This window comes from Pezoporus wallicus, unplaced genomic scaffold, assembly GCF_028554395.1.
Source record: "Pezoporus wallicus isolate ANWC-B61680 ecotype Strahan unplaced genomic scaffold, APGP_CSIRO_Pwel_v1 contig_8542, whole genome shotgun sequence".
Taxonomy (NCBI): Eukaryota; Metazoa; Chordata; class Aves; order Psittaciformes; family Psittacidae; genus Pezoporus; species Pezoporus wallicus.
The window spans coordinates 3,224,650-3,245,380 of record NW_026640148.1 but is presented as its reverse complement, the minus strand read 5'-3'; the positions used below and the strand labels follow the sequence as shown (position 1 = coordinate 3,245,380).

Here is a 20,731-nt window from a genome sequence, read left to right as displayed (position 1 = left end):
CCCTCTTGCAGCCTCTTTGCATCCCCTTTGTACACCCTATTTCAAGTGCCACTTGTAACCCCGTGGAAACCCTACTAAGTCCCATAATCACACCCCTGTTACATCTGTCTTCCACTCCTGCTGCAGCCCAATTGCACCCTCCATTGCCCCCCCACTGAAGTCCCATCACATCTCCCTGTTGCTGCTCTGCTGTATCCCCCCTTCCATCTGTTGTACCCCCTTCTTGTACCCCTATGGAAGCTCCATTATATCATCCCTACTGCAGCTCCATCGCATCCCTCCTTGCACCTCCACTGAAGTCCCATTATATCTCCCCATTGTAGCCACCTTTGCAATGCATCCCCACTTTGCATCCCATTGCAGCTCCCCTTCCAGCCTTCTGGTACCCCCTTCTATCCTCACAGAAGCCCCATTATGTCCTCCCACCGTTCTATCCCCCTCAGCCCCCCACTGCGACTCTATTGCATCCCCACCTTGCACCCCCGTTGAACTCCCATCACATCTCCTGTTACAGCTCCACTGCATCCCCACTTCCATCCCTCTTATACCCCTACTTATTTCCTTCTGGAAGCCACATTACGCCCTCCCTTGCCCCCTCACTGCAGCCATATTGCATCTCCCCCTTACACCCCTATTTCCCCCCCCTTGCACCTCGTTGTATCCCCTCCACATCCCCCCTCGCACCCCCCCGCAGCCGCGCCACATCCCCGCCTCGCAGCGCTGCGCTGCGCCCCCGCGGAGCCGCACCGGCGCGGAGGGACGGAGGGAGGGCGCAGCGGAGCCGCCGCGTTTCACCGCTCCGCGCTGCCATTGCGGCCCGGCCCGGCTCGGATCGGCACGGTGAGAGGCGGGGAGGGGGTGGGGGGCTGACGGTAGCGATGCTGAGACCGGGGGAGACCGGGGGGAGGATGCCGGGACGCCCTTCGGGCCACCCCGCTCTGGGTCCCAACCCTGGCATCACTGGGGGAGGGGAGGAAGAGTGGGCAGGTCAGGAGAGAAGCCGAAATACAAGAAATAAATTAATATATATAAATATTTAATCCATTTTCGTTAAAATTTCTGTTCTCCCCCCCCCCCCCCAGGAAATGGGGCATGAAGGGCAGCAGACCTCGGCTGCTGCTCTTTGGAGGATGCCATCATTTTGCTGGAGGAGGTTACTTTGGGGCAGAGGGGATGCTGTGTGCTGGGAGAGGGGACCTGGAGGTAGTCCCTGATATCTCTACTCCATCCCTCCCCCCCGGAGAGGGCTGAGTCCGGGTACACTCGTGACATGAGCTGTGCTGTGCATCCTCTGCTGTGTGCATGTGCGGCAGGATGGGGATGGTGTCAGGGTCCGGAAGCAGGACGGGCATGGGATGAGTTTGTAACCCGGTAGCTAGCTGGTGGCACAGCCTGCTCCGGGTGTGCTTCTTAGCCGCCTTGTCCCCAGGCTGGCTAGCAGTGACACTGACAGCTTGTCCCGGCTTGTCCCGTTTTTGGGGTGCAGCAGCAGCGATGGGGACCAGCCCAGCTCACATTAGAGCACAGGTACACTCAGGTTAGAGATGCACGTCTTGTGAAACGGCGCTGCAGAAATAATGATCTCATTTCTGCCATCTATAAATAAATGAAGGTGAAAGGGCATGTTTCCTACTCCCAGCCCTCTGGAGGCTGGATTAAGATTGAGAGCTGGCTGGCTGATGGACAGAGATCTTTCAAATATTAACAGATCTTAAATTATAACTTCACTCTGACTCTCATCTAAAAGGTCATGGTACAAAATATACCACTGAGGACATAAGCAATATTAGTTATGTTGTTTTTTATAGTCAATATTATTTTTCTGCCTGTTGAGGATGTCAAGGGGGAAGTGGATTCCAAGGGAAATGGCTCACTTGCAGGTTTTGGGTTTTTCTTACACAGCTAGCGTGTGAGCTGGAGTTCTTGGGGACCCCATCTCAGACACTGAAGCCTCCTGTTAGCACGTGTCCTGGGTCCATCCCATTACCTGGGGTGGTTTGTTTGGGGGCTTCTCCATTCAGGTGGGACACAGGGGCTGTGGCTCACATGCTGGTGTGAGAACTGCTGCTCCTGATTTGGCATCTGTCCTGTCAGGTGCTCATCCCATTTGGCCTTATCACCACAGGGATCACAGCAATTATCAGACTTGCCTAACTGATGTTTGTGAGTTAATTTATGAGGTACTCAGAGATCCTTCCAAGAAGCAGTAGCAATGCTTGGGGCCATCTGCTGTGACTCTTGGTCACAAGGCACCTCCGAGTGATGGATGAGCTGTAGTTTGAAGACTTACAGTTGTTACCACGGGGTCACTTTTAAGCCCATGATGTCTGTCTAGCTGGTAGCAAAGGATCGTCCTTGGGGCAGTGTTGCCCACTCCTGTCCCTGATACCTGGTGCAGCAGGGAGGGTGATCAGTGCCAGTGCAAAGCACCGTCGCAGGGGGTTGATACTGCATGGCTTTGTGGAGCTGATGTTCTCGCAGCGCTGCTGGGGGCACAGGTGGCTTTATGTGGCTGGAGGTGCCGAGGATTGCGGTGATGGTGGCAGCCTCTGACCACGGAGCTGGGCTTGCTGGCATTTTTCTTCCGAGCACCTCCATCGCCATGGAGATTGGTGGTGATGCTCTGCCCACGCAGGAGGAGGCTTGGCCACAGCATGGGGCTCCCTGGGTACCCATGGCCAGCGGGGGCCCTGAACAGGGCTGGCTGGGTACGCGTGGCCGGCATTGGGTGCCGGGGCTCACGTGGTGAGCAGTGGCTGCCATGGCCCTGCCAAAACTGCCAGCACAGCGGGGACGGGAACCCTGCAGCCATGGCAGAGGGGATCTATAGGGGGTTTTCTGCTTCAAAGCAGCCCTGGGCAGTCGTATGGGGGCTGGATCTGGTGCTCCCGCTGAGCCTCTAGCGTGATTTTCCGCGGCCGAAAGCTGCTGGCGAGTTCAGCCAGTGTTTCCCTGCCTCTCCACTAATTTCCTGCGGCTGCGCTGCCTTTCAGCCTGACTCGCATAGGGAAGGCTCGGGGAGGGGAGACACTGGGAGCGCTTGGAAAATTACATTTAAGACGAAGAGGAAGGAGATAGGAAGCAGCTTATCTGGCTTTGTTCTAATAGCTGTAATCACCTGAAGCGCAGCCATGAGCCTTGTTTCGCTGGGGGCTGTGCAGCCCTGCTGCGGCGGGGGCTGCTGGTGCTGGCTCTCCCCTCTGCACCGCGCTGGCTTTCAGTTCATCTCGGATGGCAGCTTGCACTTTGTTCCTGCTTGGAACAAGTGCCCTCGTTGGGCTTTATTGTACAAAAGACGACATTTACATAAACAGGGGAAGGGTTGGTCACAAGGTGAAGATGAGGCGTCTGGAGGGGAAGCCAGTGGCTTAAATACCCAAACTCGCTGTCCTCAAACTCGCCGTGTCACCAGCTACCGAGCCTGAAAGGAAGAGAAAAGCAGAAGTGTGATTTTAACCTTTTTTTTCCTCTTCTGACAGTGTTTTCAGGCACTGCCGCTACCCCCAGTGCGCGGGACCTGTGCCGAGAGGAGGAGGGGATCTCTGCAAAGTAAGCTGGGCTTTTTAAAGGCTTTTCCCTTGTTTTGCTTTCCAAGAGCGGTGGAGGCGGTGACCCCGTGCTGGGAACCACAGGGGCTCCTGTACCCCACGCTTTTCCCTAGCTGCAGCTTTCTCTTGTTACCGGTTGCCGATGGGAGTGACGGCAATATTCTGTGCTTCATTTCTTCCCGGTTTCAGTGACACAATGAAAGGCAGCAAGTGCTCTCAGGTGGGCTCCCGAGCCCCCCTGCTCTCCCGTATGCAGTTTATCTGTTGCACAGTGTTCAGCTATGCAGAGATCAAAGATCGTTCTGCAGAATGTTAATGAAACGAATAATGGTGTGTTGTTGGGGCTTGAAAAAGGAAATGAGGTTTAGCTTTGAAAAGGAGGTGCCTGGTGGAAATATTTACACTATTCCTCAGATTTCAGTTATTCCTATTTTCCCTGGGGAACGAGAGCAAACCTGGCTGCTGCTTCAGACGTTCTGTTGTTTTAATTAGTCATGTGTAAGGTGGGGGGGTGTGATGGCGTTGGAGGGGGAGAGGATGTGACTGCAGTGATTCTGTTCCTGTTTTACGGCGTAATACGCAACATGCCACATACTGCCATGAGTCTTGCAGGAAGCAGGAATTAATCTGCCTATCCTGGCATGGAAAAACGTGGGGTGGTGATGAAGGGTGATGGCTGGTGGGAGACCAAGCATTGAGGAGGTTTCGTTTTATGAATGTGTGTCAGAAGAGCTAGTGCCGAGGAGAAGGCAAGGCGTAAGTTGGTTAGCAAGGGGAATTAGAGGAGATGTGTGTGCCACAGGGTTTAATCTCTTAATAAGAATAATATCTCCCAGCTGCTCGTGGTGGGGCGAGCTCAGGGACTAGAATGGTGTTGCGTGAAGAGTCATCCTTGTACCATGTGTCCTCTGCCTGCCTCAACCCCCGAGATTTGTCTGAAGGATGCTCGGGAGCCAGGATGGGAGCCTGTGATTGACAAGTGCAAAACATCCGTGGGGCAGGACAGAGGATGTGGGGGTGGGGATGGGTTTGTCTCAGCTAAGGGCTAGTCACCAAGGAGTGCCCTGCCAGGTTGTTTCCTTCAGCCCCCGAGCCCATTAATAGGCTCTGCTCCCTTGATTAGTTCATGCCTGTGCGGAGTGGTAATGAGAGCCAGGCTCAAGCCATCAATTCTAGGTCAGTGGTTGTGTGCTGGGGATTTGGGACCGGGCAGGGGGAGGGGAGCTGGAGATGGACGCCTGCCTCCGAAAAGAAACGTAGAGCCTGTTTAATACAGCCCTGCCTGCACCCCTGGGGTGCTGTGCTGCCTGTGTCTGTAAACTGCCCCAGGGGCCATGTTGTGCTTTGTTGCCCCAGATGTGGTCCATGCCTGTTAGGAGGCTCATTGTGTGTTTGAGACGTGCTCTCCTGAAAGGTTAACATTGCAGTATTAGATCCATCAAGGAGCCGAATGAAATAATTGAGTTATTAAAAGTCAAAGACTTTTCTGTGGTCCTGCCTGGTATCCTTTGCCTCTCACAGAGCTGCTTTCCTCTCTCCATGGGAGCAGAGGGGGTGTACTACGTATAGCATTGACTTGTCATCATTTCTGATGTTTAATGTCTGATCCTTCCCTAAATGCAGGCAGGTGAGGCCGGGAAGTAAAAAGCAGCATGGACCTGGATGTACTGAACATGTTTGTCATCGCCGGTGGCACCCTGGCCATCCCCATCCTGGCCTTTGTGGCCTCATTCCTTCTCTGGCCCTCAGCGCTTATCCGCATCTACTACTGGTGAGTTCTTAGCCTGGCTGCTCTCATTTCAGCCCGGGGGTGGAATTACTGCTGCTCCCCAGCCGGTCCCCGCACGCACGCAGGCGCATGGGGCTTATTGCAGAGAGCCCGTGGGCAGCAAGGCAGTGTGGACAGAGGGGGGTGTTCCTGCCCATGATGGCGATTGCAGTGGGTGAGGTGGTGTTTCCAGGGGCTGTGTGGGGCTTTGAGCATCTCTGGGAGAAGGAAAGGGCACTTTCTCAATGCATTTTTGCTGCTGAGGCTTATGAGTGCAGGCTCGGCTGGGCTGCCGGCGTCTTGCTGTCCTGCAGCGGGGCTCCTGGGCTGCTGAAGCACCAGCTCGCAGGATGTCTCTGAGTTTCCTGGGTTGTTTTCCCCAAGGACAGGGCTGTGGTTGGGAAAAGCGTCATCGCTACTGTGGGCCCCCAGCCTGGTGACCTCCCACCTCATCAATGCAGCTGTCAGCAAGGGTGTCCTTGGCTCTGCCGCGGGTCCCTGGGCTCATGTGCTGCCTCATGTGCTGCTCAGCTGGCAGGGACTTTTCCCTTGCTAGCAGTTACAGATAAGGCTTTTTTCATTTTCTCCCTCTCTTCTGGGCTGCAGCAGCAGAGAAGATGGAGTGATGCTTTTCCTGACCCCCTTGCATCTCGTCCTTTCTGATACCAGGAGGCAGGCTTTACATCCTCCACCCTTCCATCCTCCTCTGTCCCTGGAAATCAGTGATAAGCATGTTGGCAGCTTTCCTGCCTGGATTTGTTGCAGGGGAAAGCTGGAATAAGGCTCCCTTCAGAAGCTGGGGCAGTGTCTCATCGCCTGGCGCAGGCAGCAGCAGGCAGCATGGCAGGCTGCCCTCACGTGCTGCTGGCAGATGGTGGTTCCTGCAGTTTTGCTCACGGGGTGTTTCCAAATCAAAGTGACCTCCTGTGAGAGGAGGACGTTAACCCACCCAAGCGCTCATGCAGCAGCGTGATGAAGCCTGTTTCTAGCGGCACGTTTATTACCAACCGTTTAATCAGAGCATCTGGAGGCTTGAGAGAGGAGGGAGGACGGGATGAAAACCCCAGTGATTAGGTTGACACAGGGGAGAATTTCTTACCATTGTGTGTTGTATGGGTAGGCCAAACGTTGTTCTCCAAAGGAGAGCAGGGTCCTGCCAGTGTTTTTGTTTCCCTTTGGACATAGAAGTGGTCGGTGGAAGCCAGGGAGGACCCTGATGGGCTGATGAACCTCATGGGTTCAGAGGAGGATCGCCAAAGGGATGCTGCTGCACCAGAGCAGAACCTTTGGAGGTCCACAGGCAGGGGTGGCAGGACAGGGAAAAAGAGGTGCAAAGGGATGAGTTTTGAGGAGCTGGGTTGAAAGGGAGGTGAGGAAGACCCTGTTGCCTTGTCCTTCAGGGTTGCAAGTTAGGGGCTGAATGTAAATGCACCGTGGGTAGGTGGGTCTGTGTTCAGCTGAGGGAGGGAGTGTGTGAGTGGAGATCAGCAGGGATGTTTTCTTTTGAAGGGTAAGGTCCCTCATCTCTTTTTCTTCCAGCATTTCTGGAAGGATCAGCTCCTTGCGGGAGTAACTGCGATGTTGTGCGTGTAAATGGGCTTCTGTTTTCTTTGGGTCATTGGAAAAAGAAGAGTGGGCTTGCCCTTCACTCTTCCTTTCCTATTTGTTTCTTTCTGAGTCACCTTTGTGGGGGGAAAGTCGTTGTGTTTCCCCATCAGCAGAGGCAGGAGAGAGGGCAGGCAGCATTCCGTGCTGCTCCCCCCTTTCAGCCCCATACAGCATCGCTCCTGGCAGGTCCCCGGGGGTCCCTGGGGGCACTTCTCCCTTCTCCCACCACTCACTGCCCCTCTTCTCCTCCCTGCCGCTGCTCTGCATGTCCTCAGCTGGCTCGGGCAAGGGTCACACTGGGCTCTGTCACTGGTGGCCTCTCTGCCTGCCCTGCTGCTAATGCGCCTCCATGACGTCCAGGCTGACCCCGGCCCCGAGCCTGCCTGCACTGCTGCCAGGGGTTAATCGGTTGAGCCGCTGCCGCTAAGCGTGTTAACACCTTGCGAGGGATCAGTTCAGCTTTGCACAGATTATTTTGCCTTCTCCTGAATTGATCCATCAGGATCAGTTGCTAAAAATGTTATCATCTTGCCCATCGGCAGTTTACACCGGTGCCTTTGAGGCGAGGGCTCTTAAGACACTTATTAGGGAGAAATTCACCTCTCCTTGTAGGACCAGCCCAGAGCTGAGATGCTGCTTAAGTCCCACTAACTCCCTCTAAAAAGAGATTATGCTAAAAGAGGATTGCACTATGCATAAGCTTTGAGTGGGCAGAGAGCTAGGACAGCCCAGCAGCGTTGGTGACCTTGCTCTTGTATCTCAAATAAATACTGCTATCACATATAGAAGTATTTGCCAGCATCTTGCCCATCAGGACCAGCCCAGCAGTTGTCTTGAAAAGGTTTACATCTGAGCACAGGGGAAATGCTGAGGAAGTGAGCCTGTTCCCCTGTCTTGGACTGCACACACACATCATGTGTCCAAAGTGTCACCGGTAATCTCTGTCTGGGTTCCCTCTGGGCAGTAGTTTCATTGCATCCTCTTCAAGCAGGCTGCAAGCACACGCTGCAGGAGCCATCTGCCTCTGCTTTCAGAGGAACAGCCTGGGCTTCCCTGGGGTTAACCCAGGAGTGTTTGACCCTGTGTAACGATGGTCCCTCTGGTCCTCTCTGTGTGTATGAATACATTTGAAAGATTGTACAGTTGTCATTTTGGAACTGGGTCTCTGTGTTATTCCTGGGTAACACAGTTGTTTTGGCTGGGATTCAATATGCTTGTCTGTGGGGTGATGTTCTGCCATTGATGTGGGACTGTGTCCAAATAAACCTGTGACAGATCCACCTTACCCACCTAGAACAAGTGCCTCCCTTGGCCTGCCCATCCTGCACACTGCCTCTGTTCTCATATCAACCTTTGGGCATTTTCAGTTTCAGGGTTGCTATTTTGGCCCATTTCCACTGCCAAATCAGTTGGTTAGGGTCTTTTTATAAGTTTTAAATAAGAGTGTCTCCAGAAGCCATCTGCAGTGCAGCCGTGAGTAACCAGCTGCCAGTACTGCACCTGTAAGGGACACATGTAATCCAGGGACCAGATGCTCAGGATTAGTCCCAGTTAGTCGCAGACAGTCCCATGACATGAGCACAACCTAACTGGCTTTAGCTAACTAGCCAGTCTGGAGCCTGAGTTTGAACTTGTCACCTGGTTTCTATTGCCTCTGGGTCCTGGTCTTGCCTCACTTATTGGTATTGTTTTCTCCTTGTTTCCAGGTACTGGCGCCGAGCCCTGGGTATGCAGGTTAGATACACAACCTACGATGACTATCAGTTCTGTTATTCCTATAGAGGGAGACCTGGATACCGACCATCCATCCTGATGCTACATGGGTTCTCAGCCCATAAAGACATGTGGCTGTCCATAGTGAAGGTGGGACTCCATTTCTACCACGTTGCTACTTAGTGAAAGTTGATGGTCCTGGGCTGGGGGGGGGAGGTGGGCACCCAGTGGTTGTGTTTATGGGATGTGACGATTGCTGTAACATGCTGGAAACACCATTCTTATCTCTGCGCTCATTGCTTGTTGGATCCCTTTCATCCCTGCGACGTGCAGAGCTGCAGGCGAATGGCAGTATGTACCTGCCTCCTCCATGGGAAGCAAGTCTTGGCAGTGGTTTCTTGTCATGTCATCCTTGGTACATCAGCTGACTTACTGTGGTGCATGAGTAACCAGGGGCTGCTAGGAGGAGAGCGACTCCCTGCTCCCACCCGTGGTCGTCAGTTCCCATCCCTGGGCTTCGCAGCAGATTTCCTGCACCAATAACCACCCCTGGTTTGTTTCTGCAGTTCCTGCCAAAGAACCTGCACTTGGTGTGTGTTGACATGCCCGGGCATGAGGGCACAACCCGCTCAGCCTCGGATGACTACTCCATTAGTGGACAAGCTAAGAGAATACACCAGGTAAAAGCCCAGCATTGCATTGCCTCTGCAGAGGGATGCAGGGACTTGAGGGTTGTAGGGACATGAGGGATGTTGCCTCATGCAGCCCCACTCCTTTCCTTCCCAGGCAGGCAGAGCCACCAGCCTCAGACCTTTGAGTTGCATTTCTCTAATGACCCCATGCTTGCTCTCCCCTAACAATGCTCCTTTTGCTCCCCTGCCAGTTTGTGGAATGCATCAACCTGAACAAAAGGCCCTTTCATCTGGTTGGCACGTCCATGGGGGGAAATGTTGCCGGTGTCTATGCTGCTCAGTACCCAGAGGACATTTGCAGCCTGACCCTCATCTGTCCTGCAGGTGGGCAATGATGGGGAGGTGAGATAGGCAGAGGGCACACAGGAGCCGGTGTGAAAGTCCAGAGCAGTGCTGGAGGCACATGAGGCTTTTAGGCTTTTGAACTGATTTGTATTTACAGTCTGAAAATCTCTGCAGGGCGCATGAGGAAATCACAGCCTTGTCCTGACTGCACTTCTCCAAGACTTTGGAATTTGCCCCACTGTGCCTTTGTGTGACTCGAGCTGGGACTTAGGGCAAATGGCACAAATTCTGCTCCGGGGAAAATGCCTTTTCCCTTTGATGGCAGGCATTTTACATGGCATGTCTGCAGCCTCTCGGGTCTGGAGGGGGAACCTGAGCAGCCTCCCCAGTCTGGCCTCTTGGGAGCCCTGGTGTGCTGGAAGGCTGGGGCTTCAGGAGCCAGAGAGCTCTGTCCCCACATGTTTGGGTGCTCTGAGTGGGAAGGGTGCTTGGTGGCTGGGTATGGGTCAGTGGGGTGCCCGTGTGCCCATGCAGCACCTCTCCATCCCCACCATCCCCTTGACCAGGGGCTTGGGAAGCCTGGGCATGATGTGATACAGGAGGCATGGGGAGCTTCTCTGCTGGGAAGGGCTTTGCTGCATCCCGGTTGTCATGGCAGCTCCTTCCCCCTCCCACACACGGAAAGCGGCTCCAGATAAGACACAAGTAATGAAGCACAGTGAATGTTACCTAGCTACCAGGCTCTGGAGGTGGCAAGGTGGGGGTAGGTCCTCTCTGGAGAGGGGTTAGCTGCCTGCTTGGATCTTTCTGGATGTAAAACCTCTGTGTGGGGGCTGCTGTTAGCTGTGGAGTTTAAGCTGCTGAGGGATTTTCCCCACAGTGCTGCCTACAGAAGGAGCATCTGAAATTTTCTGTCTGAGCCTGCACTGGGTGGCTGGGTGGGCATGGGCATTACTGTTTGCATCTGCTGGGTACATGGAAAATAATGCTATAGTTTTCGCCAAAGAATTAATGAATGTCTACAGGGAATATACCTCGTGTTGCTTCGAGGGGCTTGGCAGTGTCAAGCCCTGGAGCATCTCTGAGTGCACATTGAGGTGCTCTATGTACAGGTTGTTTTCCTTCCCCTGTTTTTCACTGTTATGTACTTTTTAATGAGTGACAGGCAGTAGGCCAGAGACAGGGATGAGGGAGGTTGGTACAGCGATGCTCTACCTCTGGGGGTCTCATATGGGTTTTAGCTCATGCCCCTTTCCTCCTTCAACACAGGTCTGCCAAGTACCACCGACAGCAAGTTCATTAAGCAGCTCCGGGAGCTGCAGGAGTCCGAACTCATCGACAGGATCCCTTTAATTCCCTCGACACCCGAGGAGATGGCGGACATGCTGAAGCTTTGCTCCTATGTGCGCTTCAAGGTGCCGCAGCAGGTGAGGAGCCCGGGCTGGCTGCAGCGACTGGGAAAGGGGGGGTCAGAGGTGGAGAGGGGTTTGCTTCTCCTGGAGCCTGCACGGTGGGAGATGAGGTGGTGCCAGGGCTGAAGCCAGCGCTGCCATTCCCCGGTCACCTGGGCGGGCGGCACAGCCCTGGCACCACTTCCATTGCTTTCCCTTCAAACTCACTTTTCCCACTCCCTCTGCCAGCGCCCACTGAAATTCTTCCTTCCCTGAGGTCTTTGGCAGCGAGCTGGGATGTCAAAGGGTTTTTTAAGCAAATATGGCTGGCAGGAAGCATTAAATAACTAAAGCGGCTGTTGTCCGGCTGGAAAGCAATTGTTTGTGGCTTTTTTAGCAAAAGTGATGGAAATGTTATTCCTCTATTGTCAGGGAAGAGGAACTTGGCGAGGAGCTGGCCATTAAGCTGGTTTTCCTTAGGAAGTCTGGCATCAGTAGATTGGAGAGTAAGAAAAAACCATAAGGGAACACCCTTCTGGCAAAATAATAAGGGAAGCAAGAAAAGCACGGTCATGGCTGAGGTGTGCTGCTGGCTGTGGGTAGCCGGCCTGGGGGAGAAACTTGGGTCTGCATCATAGAAGGCAAAAATACTTGTTGCTGAAATATGTGTTACTTAAGCGCAGTTGTGAGAGCCAGATGTGAATAGGAGGATGCTTGTGCTGGGGCCAGGCTGTGCAGGGCACATCGGGGCGGTGGGGGAACGGTTCCGGCTGCCTGCCACGCTCTTGGGTGCTCTTGGGAACACTCAGCCCCACACGGGTTCCACCTCAGCAGCTCTCCTCTTCTCCCCTGCAGATTCTCCAGGGCCTCGTTGATGTTCGCATCCCACACAATGATTTCTACCGGAAATGTAAGTGTGTCCAGCAGCCCCTCACCGGGCTTTCCAGCCAGACCTTGGGGTGTGGGGACAGGCTACCCCGTGTCCCCTGCTTGCTGCTCAGCCCCAGCACACCCCTGCAGCCTTGCTGAGGGTGGGAGGGGGCAACATCAATAACAGGTTTGGGGATGTGCCTTGGTCACTGGTAGCAGTGCACTGCCAGCCCCATGGGCAGTGGGGTGGCTGCTTCACCCTCACCCTCCCAGCTGGGTACATCAGTGCTAATACCTACAAGGAGATGGGCTTGGGAGAGGGTCCTTCCACAGCGGGACTTGGTGGCTATGCAGGGAGAGCCCACTGGGGCTCTGCACATCATCCCTGCCTGGGTTTCCCAGTGAGGGGACACTAGCAGGGCTGACCCACAGGGACCCTGTGAAAAGGGAAGGCAGAGCATCCCCCTGGTCGGACTGACTGTCCTCTTGTCCCCTCTAGTGTTTTTAGAAATCGCAAATGAGAAGTCCAGGCACTCTCTGCATGAGAACATGAGCAAGATCAAAGCGCCAACGCAGGTCATCTGGGGAAGGCAGGACCAGGTATGCAGCCCCCTTCTCTTTACCCACAGCACCACATTTCCATCCCTGCCCGTGCCCACCCACAGGGGCGCAGTGTGGCACATGTGTGTCCCTGTCCCCTATGCAAAGGGCTCTGTAAATACAGAAGTGTAAGCATTTGCCATGACTCCTTTGCACTGAGCTGCCAGTCAAAAAACATTTAAGAGTTCCTGGCTGTATGAGGAGACAGACACCATGCAGCCTCCCTGCCCTATTCCCAGGCATGGGTACCATGGGATGGAGCTGGCATCACAACGATTGTATCCACATCCCTGCTCAGCATCTCACTTGAGCTTGCAAAGTCACCTCCAGTGGGGTTTCTATGGTGTCCAGCAAAGCCCAGCTCTGCCTGTGGGACTGACTATGTTTTCCCCTGCCATCCAGGTCCTGGATGTTTCCGGTGCCAATGTTTTATCGAGCGCTATCCCAGACTGCCATGTGTACATCCTGGAGAACTGCGGGCACTCGGTGGTGGTGGAGCGGCCCCGCAAGACAGCCAACCTCATCCTGGAGTTCCTGGCACTGCTGCAGAGCACGGACAACAACAAGAAGCAGGCATGAGCGCGGCGGGTAGCCAAGCACCCATGCTGGGTCTTTTAAATTGTAAAGTACTGCAGCTTTGATAAGTTCTCAGGGATCTTGTATGAATCGGGTTGAATGTGCCAAAGTCCCTGAGGAAGGCAGAATCAGAACCACTGAGACCTAAACCTATAGCACCGCCAGCACAGCGACCTAGGGGTCATTGAGCATCCTCCATAGATACAGGAATGGAAGCAGAATCTCTCCCTTTTCTACTTAGAGATAAAGTAGAAACGAGCTGAAATCACCAAGCGCTAGCCATGCCGTGTGCTGAAGCTCCTTACGCAGTGGCCCGTCTTACCCAAGTTACCAGCACGTAGTTGTTAATGACTTTTACCTAAACTATATAAGTGTAGGAAGGTGGAAGAGTCCTGCACCGAGACTTAACAATATTTCTACTACTTAGAGTCCCGTCACGTTGCATGCTGCTGTGCTGTAAGAGAACCCCAGTGCTCCAGCTCGAGTGCTCTTTGTGTAGCTCCTTAACTCGTGATTTATGCAGAAAACAACAGAAAACTTCATGCGTAGGAGTCCAATGACTGTATGTGCAAAATGTTTACACTTTGAGTGGGTTTTCTAAATCCCTGAACAGCTCCCGTGTATATGTAATGCCTTAACATTGCCCAGGGTACGGCGTCCACGCACAGCCTGCCTTGCCCATGGGATGGTTCCCCCTGAGGGTGAACATAGAGAGTCAAAACTTGGGATGCAGATGGTGGCATGTGAGCCAGAGGGATGGAAACGACCCGGGGCAATTCGGCCCCCAAGCCTGAGTCAGCAATAAGCCCGTGGGCAGGGTGCGAGTCAGCAAACTCGGGCAAACTCTTGTCTCAGCTCTTCCATCACATCGCGCTGCTGAACACGTTGATGTAAATAGCGACTTCCTTAATGAATTCCGTGAATTCTGCGAACGCCAGCGTCGCTGAAACCAGGCGTGAGGGCTGGAGCAGGCTGTGTGTGTGCATAGCGCAGGGGATGCGGGCTCCTGGGCTTGCTGGGTGGGGAGGAGGGGGGCAGGTCTCCTGCGAGGCTCTGGACGGTGGATGTGGGAAGGTTTGGTGTGCCTGTGCGTCCTCTGGATGGTTGTAACTGCTGAGTGATGAATTGTAGGTGGAAATGGGAGATGCAGACAAGATACACTTTGCAGCCTGCGAGGAGACAGGTCCTGCATGTCCCTGGGTGAGACACTCACCACGGGGAAGGGGCTGGTCCTGTCTCGGGCAGGACTCAGGCTGTTGGAGGGCATGGAGGTGCATGGGTCTCTTGAAGGTGAATCAGCAGATGGCATCACCCCCAGTGCTCCTCGGGGCTGACACCCCTAGACCAGAGCCCTTCCGACTGGGTGCGCAGGCTTGCGGTGCTGACAGCCATCTTCGCGACGTCTCTCTGAGGTCCCCAGATCTGTACAGGTATCTGAAACTCCCTGTCAGCTTCTCTGCTCTTTTTGAGAGAAGAAGCATTGTTCTTTTAGCAGATCAGAGGTTTGCTGTTATTGCTTGGTTATTGTTTCTACTACAGGAGTTGATCTAAAAAAAACAAAATAAAAATTGCTGATAGTTTTATGTGGTTAAAGCCAGAAAATGTTGTTTGGTATCTCTATGGTTTCTCATATGCCACAGATTGCTGTATGCAAAGGATTTATATGGCTATTAAAATCTAGTGATTGAAGGAGTCTGCTATGCAATGATTATTTTTTCCTTTGAGGAATGCATTTAAGGTGAAAGAGAGTAGATTTTGATTATACATTGGGAAAAGGCTCTTCCCTGTGAGGGTGCTGAGGCGCTGGCACAGGGTGCCCAGAGAAGCTGTGGCTGCCCCATCTCTGGCAGTGCTCAAGGCCAGGTTGGACGGGGCTGGGAGCAACCTCCTCTAGTGGAAGGGGCCCCTGCTCTTGACAGGGGTTGGAACTGGGTGAGCTTTAAGGTCCCTTCAACCCAAACAGTTCTGTGATTCCGTGAATAAGAGGGCTGTGGTGTGGCATGATGCACAGCACAGGGGACTTGCTCTGCTGGAGGAAAGTCCTCCCCACATTTCTGGGAGATGCAGGTTTTGCCTTGAGCAATGGCGAGGAGATGGTGAAGAGCAGGAAGGCTCGAGCCTCATCTCTTCAAACACAATACAGATTTTGCTTTTTTCCCTTTTATTAAGAGGAGTCTCTAAACACTCGAGAAGCAAGATAGCGTGGTGCTACTCCTCCTGACTGAGCCCATGCCACCCCAAGCTGACCCCATAGCATCAGCTGAGCCCACTGATCAGAGGTAGAGAGACCCAGTAACACTGGCAGCTGTTCCCAATAGCCCCCATTTCCTGCTGGGAGCCATAAGAGCCCACACTCTGCAAAGGTTGCTTTCTTAGCACTGAGCCCTGCAGTGAGCCCCAGCAATGGCTCGGGTAAGGCTGTGCTCCTGGGGCAGAAGAAGGTGCTGCTGCTCCAGGTCGTTTTGGGGGTCCTGTGGACAGAACTGGGGGAGCCAAAAGGAAACCACTGGATCCCAGTCTTGGTGAGCCTGGCACTGGAACCTGCACATAGCCTGACCATGCTGGCATGCCAAGAGGGAGAGGTTTGCCTTTTGTTTTGTTGTTTGGTGTTTAAGTGTTGTTTTCCTTGTAGTTACATGAATAAACTGGGTCAGTACTGAGGATGGGCTGGGTTGCAAGGCTCATGGATGAAGAGACTCATAGGAAAGCTAAGTAAGGAGTCAGCCCTTGGCTGTTACGGGTCTTGCCAAGACTCATTCACTGTATCCTGAGAAAAGGCTGCAAAACACAACAGGGCTGGCTTGCTGAGAAACTTACCAATGCCTTAGAGCAAGCTGTTCTGCTGCTGAGAATCCAGGTCCATGGTGGTGCCCATCACCCTGCCCCTGGGGTGTCAGTGGGAGCAGAAGGGCAGAGCTGGTGGCAGCAGCTCCTGGCACTTTGTATGTACCCAGCTACTGCTGAAGAGGAAAATACGGTGCCCTCAAAACGTGGGCAAAATCACTTCATGCTTCTGCTTTCAACCTGCCTCTCAAGATTCCAAGCTCCAATCTCTGTTTTCCCCAGACTTCCTCCTGAAGGGCTGCTTCTATGGCCATTAAACAAGTAAGTCTTGCTCTGATGAAATGCAACTACGTGAAAGCCACCTTATCTTCTGCCTGCATAGAAACCTGGGTGAAAAAAACAATCAAAAAATCAAGGATGCTTGATTTGTCTTCAATTTTACTTTAAAATGAAATTATTACTGATTTCACAACTCTGAAGAATTATGTGAACCTGAATAGTTTGCCCTGACAGACACTGGAACAGATGATCTTTAAAGGAAGAATATAAGATCAAGGGCCAAAATAAAGGACAATGTTAATCACAGGCTGAATGTACATATAATTAATGTATAATACATGTTATATAACTATACCAATATATTTTATGTATTATAAACAATGCATTTATAAATATATACTTATATATTTACATGTAAATATGTATAAATATATATCATTATTACATATATGACTATATAATATATAAAAAGATATATTTATGTACTTATAAATATATAAAAACATACATAAATCATATACAAATATAGAACATTTATAAATTTGTTTTTAAAAATATATATAAAATATGAATTATTATTTATATACTTATATATATTTTATATACTTGTAAGTATATATAAGCATTTATGTCTGAATATATATAACTATAAATTATTGTTATAATTGTATGAAATATGAATATATAATATTTATGTATAGATATGAATTATTACTACAATTATATACAAAAAGGTTTAGATTTATAAATATCCATATATAAAAATAAGAATAAAATATATTTTAATTATATTATATTTATATTTAAATAATATTATATAATATTAATATATTCTATTATTATATGTTATTAGTATATTTATATATAATTTATTACAATATCAATATATAGTTAATATATTAATTTTATATAAACTATTAAGAATAATATATAATTATATAATATCATATATTATATGTACTTATTTTATATATGTATTTATAACCTGTGATTAGCATTGCCCTTTATTTTGGCTCTTGATCTTTTATTCTGCCTTAAAAGATAATCTGTTCCAGTGTCTGTCAGGGCAAACTGCTCAGGTTTTATTTAAACATAGATAATTTTTTATATATAAAATTAAGTATTTTATTTATATATTAAAAGTTTATATAAATATATATAACTATATATAAACATATTTTTATATAGATATATATAAATATATCATTAAATAAATTTTTATATAGTTATATGTACATATATCTTTAAATATATTTATATATAGTTATAGATATAACAGCTATATATTTTAATATAATATCTATATATTTTTATACATATATAAAATATATCTCCTAGAATACTATAAATAGATGTATAGCATATATATGATATAATGATGTTTAATAATATAGCTTTATAATATATATGTATCTAGGTATTGCTATAATTACATACGAATATTCATAAATATATGAATATGTATAGAAAATATGTCTTTATATTTATGTGTATGTTTTTATTTATATATAAAGACCACATAAATATATAAAACATAAATTTATATAAATATATATAAATATACAAGTATATAAATATATATTGATACATGATATATGTTGATTTATAAAATGTATATTAATAGATCTTTATATATTTTTGTATTATATATAATATATAGTTATATTTATTGGTATTTATAAATATGCTTCTATAGAAAATGTTTATATATTATATACTAGTATATATAAATAAAATATATGTATTATATATAGATAATATAAATTATATATAAAATATAAATGTATGTATAACATATTTATAATAATGAACATATAAATACATACAAATAAAAATATAAAATATAAATTTATAGATAAATTATTGTATAATTATGTAATATATAAAACATATAATGTATTATATACCTTTATATACATATAGTTATATGTTAAAATATATAAATATATGTACATAAATGTGTATATTTATATTTACATATAAATATATATCATGTATAACATGTAATATATATATTTTTAAGTGTGTGTGTATATATATATATATATATAAAACTAACTGGTGCAAGCCTCTTTTTATACTTGTAGAGTTGCTACCATAGAGAGTAAAGCTTTTGCTGAAACTGCACTTCTGGGTTTGTTTTGGTAGTTTAAGAGTAGCTCAAACTACAGTTTTTGTAACAAACTACACAAACGAGATGGACAAGGACTTAACTTGCCAAATGAGCTTCATTGCCAAGGGATTTGTGAAGATGGGTCTTATTAAGGAAACCAGCTAATGTCACTTTCAGTTTAAAAGAACCAACACACACATACACACACAAAGAAAACCAACCAAGAAAGTGAGTTTTCCAGTTTATTTGTTTGAATTCAGAATCGAATCCATACTGGTGCATATATCAGAGGTCCAAGGTAAGTTTTCGTGCCTTCAAATGCATCACCCTACATGCTCCAGTGTATCACTTGTTCCCTTCTCTACCTCAGTCTACCTCAGCACATAGAGATCTGTGATAATCCATGAATGTCTCCTATAATTTCCTCCTGAAGAGATTTGTAACAGACTAATGCAATGAATTAAGCACAATCACAGTTTTTATTGAACATATTCTCTTCTGTCACAGAATTATTCACCTAACTGAAGTGATCCCTTTGGCACCAGTACTGTCTGGTGCTATACTGCACCAGAAGGCAAACAAGAAATAGAAGTGAAGAGGGAAGTGGGTTAAAAAGGATTAATCTTGGGGGTGTAGCCCAGAGTAAGGATATGAACACGTACTTTTTGAATCCTGCAGAAGTGTTATAAAAAGGAAGAGTCAGAAAGACCACTGAAGCTACATGTATTAAGTTGAGCTCTAATCATCACTTCCACGGCAGATCTTTGGCTTGTGTTCTATTTATATTTCATGTTTTCTAAGCATATTCCATGGAAACAGCCAACCAATCGGCTGCCCAAAGTATAGGAAATGAACTGTCAGCTAGAGATACTGCATGAATCTTCTTAAAATAAACAGCTCTGTAGTCAGGATGGCTGTTCCTAGATCTCTGACAGTTGGGTAGGATACAGTCTACCCACTGAGAGGAAAAAGCCCTGGCTAAGCTAGGCCACAGAATAAAGAGCGTGGCACAGGCTATCATGCTGTGTTGCTGCTTCTCCAGCTTATTGATCTGTCTTAATAAAAATACAATAAAAAGGCAGCACAACCCCACCAACTTTTCCTGGTGATCTAGAGAAAAATATTCTTGGACCTATAAATCCGTGCCAGCACATTCTCTCTTGCAAATATGACATTAACCAGAAGAGGGTAGCATAAACCAGCCTACGTTACAATAGCTGAGCTAGGATTTTTTCCAAAGCAGCTATGAAATCCATTTGACAAAATAAGCTCAGTCTCTCCCCTCTGACACAGTACTGGTATTTTTGAAACTGGCATTCTCATTATCTTATTTCTAAGCAATGATTGAGGTGAAAAACCCCACGTCTAACAGAAGGTGGGTAAGCACCTGGCTATTGACTACAACTGGTTGTTCTGCATACAGTGGATGCCAAGGTGACCTTGTGAAGATGCAATGAATTAACAATGAACTAATTTAACAACAACAACAAACCCCCCTCAATCAAATGGTGTAGCTGAATATGCTTGTTTCTTTGTGGATCATTCTTACTAATAATTTGAGGTAATGAAATATATATGTATATGAATATATATATTTCATTATATATATTTATATAGAGACATAAAATTGTCTTCCACTAATTTGATTATTCAATTGTGAAAATGAAATAAGGTGACTAATTAGGCTATAATCAACCTAGTTCCTATGCAAAATAATATCTAAACAGTAATGTCCCATTAAAGTAGTAATAATCAAGAGTCACTCAAAATAGGTAATATTTTATAATTACTTGAAGTGTTTAATTCTTTACAGATAAGGGAAGTGGAAAATATCCAGTCACTTCAATTATAATAGTTCCTCAATCTAAAGCATGATCTAATGTTTCTCTTTTCTTGTAATGGCACATCACTGGACTGGGCTTTACAAAACCAGCCAACTCCTGAAGTAAAAAAGGTCTAAAAAACATTTCATCTTCCTAATTTTTTTCCAAAGCATTTGAACCACCACGATCCCACAAATACCTCAACACGTCTATTCACCCGTTTGTTTGGGTTTTGTTCATCCACAAATGCAGACTCAGATGCTCCTTCAGTGGCTGGGCTTGGACAAGTCACAGGGTGCCTTGAGTCATTCTGAACAGCCGCAGGTTCTTTCACCTGCTTTTGTTCTCTGTCTGGCTGAATACAGTTGCACTTGTCAGACACCTTCAAGTTCAGGAGCGATATGGATGCTTCTCAAGGTGCCACCTACCCTACAGACTCTTCCACACTGTGGTCTAACAGCCTGACCTTCATGCAGTCAAGATTTCTCCTTCCAACATTCTAAGTAGGCTCTGGAGTGCCTTAAGGAATATTACAGTGGATCACTGGCGCTTTGTTTTCTTCTTCCTGTGATTTTTATTCTGTTCTCTCAAGTTGAACTTATTTTTCTGCTCTTTGTACAGCATTTACCTCATTGCACTTTGGTTTAGTTTTCAAGCTAGACAGTAAATGATATTGTATGT

The 20,731-nt window shown here is 48.1% G+C and overlaps 1 protein-coding gene across 2 annotated transcripts; it reads left to right on the top strand.

The window, feature by feature from the left end:
- The first annotated feature begins 3,004 nt into the window (after positions 1-3,004).
- On the top strand, positions 3,005-13,608 carry ABHD6 (abhydrolase domain containing 6, acylglycerol lipase). Of its 2 annotated transcripts, none has more exons than XM_057417694.1 (9): positions 3,005-3,549; positions 5,172-5,319; positions 8,631-8,787; positions 9,204-9,317; positions 9,521-9,653; positions 10,884-11,041; positions 11,861-11,915; positions 12,375-12,475; positions 12,878-13,608. In XM_057417694.1, exons 2-9 carry the CDS (start codon positions 5,201-5,203, stop codon positions 13,052-13,054), a joined length of 1,014 nt encoding a protein of 337 aa, XP_057273677.1. In that variant the 5' UTR covers positions 3,005-3,549; positions 5,172-5,200; the 3' UTR covers positions 13,055-13,608. The 2 variants fall into 2 exon arrangements, with proteins under 2 accessions (XP_057273677.1, XP_057273678.1); XM_057417695.1 differs by lacking the exon at positions 3,005-3,549 and adding an exon at positions 4,707-4,724.
- The last annotated feature ends 7,123 nt before the right edge of the window (positions 13,609-20,731 follow it).